Here is a 9,624-nt window from a genome sequence, read left to right on the forward strand (position 1 = left end):
TTTAGTTATAATATTCTGGCATATCTGATATATTCAATCAATTCTCTTTAGAAAATACTATGCGTCACTGTAGCAACTACCCTGAAGTTTTCTGTCTAAAAAAATGGTTGGTGCATGAGATCAATAATTTCCAGTGTAACACACATGGGAAAAAGACTTTTGTGATACTCAATTTGAAAGACCTAAGGTAAATTATGTCCTCATTACATATTTTCGGCTTTTAGAGTTAAATCTATGTTGTAGTATGTTTTGCAAAATACTTATTTTCACTATTCATAGCAGTGGTAATATTAGTAACTGCCTTTTATGGGAAAGCTATGGAACTAAGTTTTTGGATTACTACAACGATACCAAAAACAGTGGTGCTATTGTCATTATTCTCCCTCATGCAATGATCAAGGATTCATAAGGTATGTCTTCTTGACTTTTTACCTACAACTGTATAGATTCATTATCATAAGTGTTAATTTGGTTTTTTTGCTTTCTGATTTTCAGTTTCAAATTGATGAAGTGGTTCTAAGTTGATAATTAATGAGGAAACTCCAGAGACTACAACATATTTGTCTAAGTAATATATTTATTCATTTTGACTTTGAATGTTACCTCTTTTCATTTTGAAGTTTAGTTAAATTAATTGATCCCTATCGTTGTAGGTAACCTCCTGATGAGCAGACTGAAAAGCCGACTCAGTCATAAAAGTTTATGTCTATTTAGTCTGAAACATCGCAGTTTAATACAGTTGACAAGTTTGTTAGCTAGGACAAATGTATGTCTTTAAGTGAGCTATGCAAGGTCAAAAAGGTATAGAAAAAAATTGTATTTCCTAAACCAAATAATTTTATTTATATTATTCTGGCATATCTGATATATTCAATCAATTCTCTTTAGGAAATACTATGCGTCACTGTAGCAACTACCCTGAAGTTTTCTGTCTAAAAAAATGGTTGGTTCTATTATGGATGTACCAAATGTACTGTAAATCCATATGATATAAACAATTCATATCAGTGTTCATGTGGAGAAAATGTTCAAAAACCAATACCAAGGTTCTATCATATAAAACTTTATCCTAGGAATGTAGGACAGCTATTTCTCATATGCTGATTTTTTTTTTTACTTATATGTAATCTTTCATTTGTATAAAAGGTACAAAATTGATATATATGTGATTGATGGTGATTCCAAGTATCACTTTATCTTTTGGGATACTGAATGTGCTGATATTATTGGAAAGTCTACTGAAAATTTGTATAACACAATGATGCATGTATTGTCTTTTACTTTTCCAGTTTCTGCATTACTTACATACTGCTTAATATTATGCTTTATTATTCTTAATGTGTCATTCATAGAAAGGTGAAGATGACCCTATGGTGTATTATGATGAACTTGAATTGTTATTGGGTAAGCGAATGGCTTTCAGAGTGAAGGTTCAACCAAAATTTGGACAGAGTTCAGTGTGGAAACTCTCTTATGATGAAGAATTTGTCAAGCTGATTAAAAATGATTTTATTCCTGATGAGGTATAAAATTGTTGTATGTTTAAACATTAAACTTAGTGTATTGTGTGCTGAAATTGTTTTTCATTAACTTAGTCTACCTGTAACGCAAAATGCAATCCAGAATCCTATCGAAACCTTTGTGGTTTGTAGAATCTTATTCACATAGTCAATAAATCTATTGTGAATTCTGTCACACGTACTATGTTTTTCTAATTTTGAAGCAATCATTGTCTGCATTTGGAGAAAATGATCCTGATACAAACGGTGTAAAAACCCCAGATAAGGATGTCTCTATCGTTGATAATGTTGAAGATCATGACTGTGAAGTTTATGGAGATACACAATCTTTCGGCACCAAACCGTCTAAGAAAGTGAAGATGGAACTAAACGCTTGATATGACTATTATAGAGTCAGCACATTTATGTTTATTTCTTTGTCATTGTTGGATTCATAATTTCATTTCTATTTTAAAAACTTTCTTTTGCTGTTTTTCTTTGTTAAGAAGATATATTGAAGTGTAACAACATCATGTAGCTTTATAACTATTCAGCTGTGGGTATTTATTGAATATTTATGCTTCGTATTTTATAACTTTTCATTTTTTGATCACTTTCAAATTCTCTTTAAATTCGTAAACATTAAAAGAGTAATATATTTTTCAAAGTTATCTTAACTACTGTATTCATAATTCTCAACCAAACAATATATACAATCAAATATATTGATATTCTGTGTGTTCAAATTATCAGACGTTTATAATAGCATGTATCATTTTCAGTCGCGGTGGAGTTTTTTTTCTTCATAATATTCTCTCCTCCTTTTCTCAGTCCATGAATCCTCACATTATATAGTAAGAAAAATAGGTTTCTGAATATTAATTGTGATTAATTCATTTTATTAAGATTTAAAGCTGAATGGTTTTGTGCAGTTTAGTTCATGAATATAATGTAAATTTGAAAAGATTGAAAATTGGTTTGAAATAGAGATTTCATGTCAACTATTTACACACTTATTTTCTTTTAAATGAGAATCAAAAACAAATTAATTTTTCATAAGTGAGCAAATAGCATAAAGAATATATTTAAGTAACTCTAACTACTTGAGAGAGGGAAGTTATAGCTATAACCGACTTAACTAACTTGCATAAGCATGAACTAAAAGTAATTAGTTTATGTGTCATATGGACAAAAAAAACTTACACCATCAAAGTCTAAATATTACTTACGAAATTTATTTTATAAAATACAATTTTACAAAAAAAAAGTATATATAATTTTAAAAAAAAATTCTCACATTAATGACTCCTGAAAGTAATTAAAATGATAAAAAGAATAGAGAGTAAATAATAAAAGTACAAGATATATTAGAAAAAAATATTATTAGTTTGAAACGACTTATAATTGAGAATTTTCTTTAAAATAATTAAGTTTTTTAAAAAAATTCCTGCATATAAGTATATAACCAAACATTCAAATTAATGACATGAATGACTATTTTTTCACTATTTTAAAATATTGGCGTCATTTGCATTGGCGACTTGTAAATTGTGGCGGTTTAAAACCCCTGCAAATATATTTATTTTAAGAGCAAGTCCGTCCACTTGCATTGGCGACTACACTTAAATTTTAATATTTTTGTAAATTGTGGCGGTGCAAAATAGCCGCAAATTTATTTTTAAAAAAATTTAGATTTGCGGCGGTTTTGAACCGCCAAAATTTACAAAAATTAAAATTTTAAGTGTAGTCGTCAACACAAGTGGCGACTTGCCTTAAGAAAAACATTTGCGGAGGTTTTAAACCGCCACACTTTACAAGTCGCCAATGCAACTAGCGGCAATGTGTTAAAATAGTAAAAAAAAACTCATTTATGTAATTAATTTAAAAGTTTGGTTATATGCATAATTTTTTTGAAAAACTTAATTATTTAAAAAAAAATTCTATAATTGATTCCTTACAAAATAATTTATAACTTAGAATGGAGTAATTGATCTAGAATATTTGAAAAGCATTTTATTTTATTTTAAATTTAGAGTGAATATTTATTTTATATTTTTTTTAAAAAAACACGTTGAGATTGGACTTAATCCTGTAAAAAATAAATTAGGAAAATTTGATTCATATTTTATTTACATTTTATTTAATTGATAAAAAATATAAAAATAAATAAATTAAATGAAAAAAAGTTAAATTAAGATAAAATTAGTCAAACTTTGACTATCATATATCTTGTTATAGAAATTTCTTTTCACTGGTTTATGCTGTTGTTGAAACTTTTTATTTCTTTGAATGATTTCATGTTTTGTTATAAAAAATGTTCCTGATATACGTATATTTCCGGTTTTGTACTTTATTTCCTTATATTAAAGAAATTTACTGATTAAGTTTACAAGTTCATGATTCTATTGAACCAGTTTTAGATATACCTAATGTTTATAACTATTTTAATTCTTTTCCAATTATAAATATTCTCTTAATTTCCGTTGACAGTTTTAAAAAAAAAAAATTTATTACCATAAAAAAAAAAAAAGGAGAATAATAAAAGAGATACTCTCCCCATTCCCATACTTTCACAAAAAAGTTTTGTATATAAATAGACATTTTGTATTTAAAAAAAAAATAGAGATAAAAAGAAAAAGAGTGGCAGATTCCAAAATATCCCAAACATTTATTTCTTCAGACACCCACTCGTGTGCCCCTTCTCCCTCCATTAATGCTTCTCCTTCTTTCACAATTCACATTCTTCTTATTTCTCTAAATTTATTTATTTATTCATCAATTTCAATTATATATATACACATAGAAATACATATATAAATTAAAATATTATTTCTCACTATTATCCAATTCAATGGCTTATTTACTCTTCTTCTTCATCTTCTTCATCTTTCTCTACCTTCTCAGAAAACTCCGTTACGGTAGACTCCGGCTGCCGCCGGGGAGTCTCGGCTTACCGTTCATCGGAGAAACGTTACAGATGATATCAGCCTACAAGACTGATAATCCAGAGCCTTTTCTCGACCAGCGAGTCAGCCGGTATGGTTCAGTCTTCACCAGCCATGTTTTTGGTGAACCGACGGTTTTCTCGACTGATCCGGAAACGAACCGGTTCATTCTCACGAACGAGAAGGTTTTTGAATGTAGCTACCCCGGTTCGATATCGAACCTTCTTGGAAAACACTCGCTGCTTCTCATGAAAGGCTCTCTTCACAAGAAAATGCATTCTCTTACCATGAGTTTTGCTAATTCGTCCATCATTAAAGATCATCTTCTTTGTGATATAGACCGGCTCATCCGGCTCAATATGGATTCTTGGTCCGACCGGGTTCTTCTCATGGAGGAAGCTAAGAAGGTTAGTTAGTTAATAATAATTAATAACATTTATATTTATATTTAATTCCATCCAATTACTTAGTTTACTTGAAATTGAAATATAAAGTAAAATTATTCTCGTTAAATCAGCTCAGTTAATAGTTCTACCAAGATATTAAAGGTAGCGTCGCTAATGTGAATCCGAAATTTTCCACTTGTTTATTTTTAAATGTGAACTTAAGCCACTAGCTTAAATGATTAAAAATATATAATTAAATTAAAATTTTTGAACTTTCCTAAATTATCAAACTATAATGCAATATAATAAATTTGTATATGTTTAGTGAGTTAACTCGGTTTGAGTTACTCGAGTCAAGGTGAGTTCATCACTTGGTGGCATCATCATTTCATATGGGCCAGTTGTGTGGGGTGGGCAGGTTGTGGACCATGATCAACTTTCTTTATTATTTATTCATTATTTTATTATCTTGATCTTTAATTTTAACTTTTTAGTTCTATAAGTTAATTTTATACTTTTGTGATTTAATTTTGAATATATGCATTTTTTTAGTGAAAGTTTAAATTATTATTAATTTATGTGTTGGCATGTGATTGTGATGTTGATGTAAATGATGAGTCAGATTCCATGGTTGCATCACGTTAACTTAACTGAAAAGATTTTCATGCTGCAAGGGAGAATAATCATTCTGAATATAAAACTTTAGTCATCATCATAGAGAACTATAGCATGCATAACATAAGACATGTTTAAAAAGCGACTTTATTTTTTTTATACGTGTATCTGATGTCTCTGCAGAATTACGAGCTGAATTGATTTATCGGAATTTTTAAATTTTTAATATGAGTATGGTGCTAAAAATGATGAATATTTTTTTTCTTCTTGCAGATAACATTTGAGTTGACAGTGAAACAGTTGATGAGTTTTGATCCAGATGAATGGACAGAGAGTTTAAGGAAAGAGTACATGCTTGTAATTGAAGGCTTTTTCACTATTCCTTTTCCTCTTCTCTCTCCCACCTACCGCAGAGCAATCAAGGCAAGAACCAAGGTGGCAGAGGCACTGACAGTAGTTGTGAGGAATAGGAGAAAAGAGTTTGAGACAGAGAAAGAGAAAAAGAATGACATGCTTGGAGCATTGTTGGCATCAGGTGAACAATTCTCAGACGAGGAAATTGTTGATTTCATGTTGGCTTTGCTTGTAGCTGGATATGAAACTACTTCTACTATAATGACTCTTGCCATCAAGTTTCTCAGTGAGACTCCTTTAGCATTGGCACAGCTCAAGGTACGCAATCACTTAATTACCATAATATTTGGCTAATCAAAGACATAAGAATCAAATTAGACGGCTTCTAGTTAAGTTCTTTGAGGAACTTTTGTGGCTACGCTACAAAATTACACGTGCATCTTGTTTACTTTTCTTTGTAAGAAATATTTGTCCTTTTGTTTTGTTTTCTTATTTTGGTTTCTACTGTATATACTAATATTGATTATGACATGATTTATTGTGGTTTAGACTAGTAAGACCATATGGTTGTGGTTGCTAGAAACCCCACCATCTCATCCACATTCCACTCCAACATGTGGTGATGCTTTCTTTCAAATCTGGTTTTTCTTATCCTATTCTCTTCATTCTACACCATTACCTCGTATAAGAGTCATCTCAAATTTTCGCATGTCATGTGTAGATTAGTCGGACTTAATTTAATCATGATAAAATAAATAGAGATTATAAAATAAATAGAAAATTTTATATGTATAAACTATCAGTAAATTATAAAATTATTAAAAAAAAGTGAAGTTATAAGTTATACATAAACACTTCTGGAAGCTATGATTCTTGTAATAAAAAATTTGAGGCTTGTCCCCTTAAAATTTTCACTGCAGTTAATTGATTAATACGTTGAAAGCTTGAAAATCATGCATTGGCTTGATTTAACAGCAGCCATGGATGGAATCTTTTGAGATGGTGTTTTTCATCATTTCACTGCTCACTCCATTTTTTTTTTAATTCTTTGGAATAATTCACTATTCTTGCTCAGAGTCACAGATTTTTTGACACTTTTTGGGACTGTAAATAAAACATTAATTGTATCCGCATGTGGAAACATGGTAGAATAGTACACTTGCATTATGCATGTATGGACTGGACACACAAGAAAATATTATAGGAGAGAGTAGAGACAGTGGTTGAAATTATTACTTCCATACCGCACGCTTCGTGTCTGGTCTTTTGACCAGATTGTTTGTCCCTGTGTTCAAAAGACAAAAATACCCTGCAACCTTATCAGGCCACTTTGCAGAAAGTAGGAGGAGTACTTTGTCTGTCAAAACTTATTCTGCTGCAAAGTTATTCTCCTAGGATCATATTATAGTGTACTCTCAAACATCATAATATTTCTAAAACTAGTATAATTGTTCTTGGTTGGGCATGAGTTTAGTATTATTTGAGACATGAATTGTGTTATCTTGCAGGAAGAGCATGAACAAATCAGAGCAAGGAGTGAGCCAGGGGCAGCACTGGAATGGACAGATTACAAATCAATGGCATTTTCTCAATGTGTAAGTACATATTATTTATCTAACATAAGTAGAGATCCTATTTAACTATAGTTTAAGTGTGACAAACATTGTATGAGGCCTATTTAGGAATGGTTTAACTGTGACAAATTTTAAACCATGCGTATTAGCTTGTCTTGCACACCCAAAAAAACGGCATTGATCTTCTTAGTATACACTGGTAAAATCAATTTCTCATTTTCTTAATGGATTGTACTATGCAGGTTGTGAATGAGACCTTAAGGGTGGCAAACATCATCGGTGCGATATTTAGGAGAACAATAACAGATATCGACATAAAAGGTAATAATAAACGAAAATAAAAGTGTATATTGAATTATATGTAGTAATAGACAAAGACACAGAACATGTCAATTTACAATGCCACACATTGCAATAATAGGTTACACTATTCCAAAGGGATGGACCGTGATTGCATCGTTTCGTGCTGTGCATTTGAATCTTGAATATTTCAAAGATGCTCGCACCTTCAATCCATGGAGATGGCAGGTACATCAGATACTTTTTATTATGTTATGTTGAATCACATTCTTCATTTGCTTATAAAAACTTGTGATCATAATTGATCAGAGTAACAATAACTCAGAAGCTGTAGCAACCCCTGGAAATGTATTTACACCATTTGGAGGAGGACCAAGGTTGTGCCCTGGCTATGAACTTGCCAGAGTTGTTCTTTCTGTCTTCCTTCACCGCTTTGTCACTCGCTTCAGGTACAAACATTATATCGAGTACATGTTAGACTAATCTCATCAACATAAAGCACTACGTACTAATGTTTGGTTTTCTATTCAATGGCAGTTGGGTTCCTGCTGAAGAAGATAAGTTGGTGTTTTTCCCAACTACTAGGACACAGAAGAGGTATCCTATTATATTGAAGCGGAGAGAAGAATCAAGATCAAAAATGGGAAATGGGAACACAGAAGAAACAGACAGGAAAAAAGAGAGCTGAGAGTATAGATTAGTTTAAGCAGATCATGTTCATTCCATATATAAAATAATGAGTAATAAAAAAAGTTCTGCTAGTTTAGAATTTTATATAGGATTTTAATCAATTTTCATAGTTATGTTTCAAAGCAAATAAAGTTTAGCAGAATTTTGACACAGTTAAACTATGTCCAATGGTAAGTATATGTTCAATTATTTATTGCTTTCTTAACGAATGTTCCAATCGGGAATAAAATGAACAGTTAGAAAAATTAGCCATTTCAACTACTGCTAAAGATGATTTTGATAACGTAAATGGCAACTCTTACTTTGACAATGCAAGATATTGGGTGTTCTCTTCACATATTGTTTGAGACTATCCTAATAATGTATAGTGAAAAGTTGGAAGAAACTGTTCACAACTGTATATACACGTTTGCAGCACATGCACTAAACATATCCAAGTACATTGTTTTGTAGGCTACAACTAGAAGCCTCTGAGAAGCCGATCGAAAACATTGTGTGCAGGTTCCATTTGAAAAAAAAAAGATAAATGCTAATACATGCACTAAAGAATTTCAATAATAGAAATAGTCTTAAAAATCGTGCATTTCAATTTAAAAAAAATTAAACTTATAACTTCTACTTTGAAAAATATTAGTATTATAACAACAGCAACTAATATAAAATATCAAACAAAAACGAAAGTAAAAAACATTGAATATAATCGATCTTTGATAACGTACTTCGGTAAATGGTATTTGTCTCTGTGACTATAGAGCAATTATAATTCTCTTGATTTTTATCTAATAATGAGAATTACAGTGTTACAAGTAATATATATAATACTACAACTCAATTTGTTATAATACTCTTGAATTGTATCGTAGGGGCTACTGTCCATGCACACCGGTCACCTACCCATAACAAACAGGGTCTTAGGCCCGTTTGAAATTTTCATATATTGTCTTCTTTTTTGTTTTAATGAATCATATTCAACAATCTCTTCTTTGACAAATATCAAATCCTTGTAAAAGTTTTTGCATGACGATCACGTACTAGCAATTAGGGATGTACTATGGATTGAACCGATGATTTCCAAAAAAAAATAGTCCACCTGCTAAAGTAAATATATACCATTTTGTAGTCATTCTATCATCCATATCACTAGCATAATTTGAATCAACATATCCTACAATCCTACAACTGAAGAATCACCATATTCACTACTAAACATGATATCATGACTCGTTGTACCCTTCAAATATCTGAAAAATTCACTTTATTG

The 9,624-nt window shown here is 30.7% G+C and overlaps 1 protein-coding gene across 1 annotated transcript; it reads left to right on the top strand.

Moving 5' to 3' along the window:
• The first annotated feature begins 4,144 nt into the window (after nt 1-4,144).
• Nucleotides 4,145-8,623, top strand: LOC131661944 (3beta,22alpha-dihydroxysteroid 3-dehydrogenase-like). The gene is made up of 7 exons (XM_058931605.1): nt 4,145-4,851; nt 5,719-6,117; nt 7,308-7,394; nt 7,616-7,694; nt 7,795-7,901; nt 7,983-8,122; nt 8,211-8,623. The coding sequence occupies exons 1-7, from the start codon at nt 4,351-4,353 to the stop codon at nt 8,359-8,361; spliced, it is 1,464 nt and encodes a 487-aa protein (XP_058787588.1). The 5' UTR covers nt 4,145-4,350; the 3' UTR covers nt 8,362-8,623.
• The last annotated feature ends 1,001 nt before the right edge of the window (nt 8,624-9,624 follow it).

This window comes from Vicia villosa, linkage group LG3 (assembly GCF_029867415.1).
Source record: "Vicia villosa cultivar HV-30 ecotype Madison, WI linkage group LG3, Vvil1.0, whole genome shotgun sequence".
Classification (NCBI taxonomy): domain Eukaryota; kingdom Viridiplantae; phylum Streptophyta; class Magnoliopsida; order Fabales; family Fabaceae; genus Vicia; species Vicia villosa.

Coding starts and splice junctions, on each gene's coding strand:
- LOC131661944 (XM_058931605.1), top strand. CDS start 4,351: ATGGCTTATTTACTCTTCTTCTTCATCTTCTTCATCTTTCTCTACCTT. Junction 6,118..7,307: donor TAGCATTGGCACAGCTCAAG/GTACGCAATCAC, acceptor GTTATCTTGCAG/GAAGAGCATGAACAAATCAG. Junction 7,395..7,615: donor CAATGGCATTTTCTCAATGT/GTAAGTACATAT, acceptor TGTACTATGCAG/GTTGTGAATGAGACCTTAAG.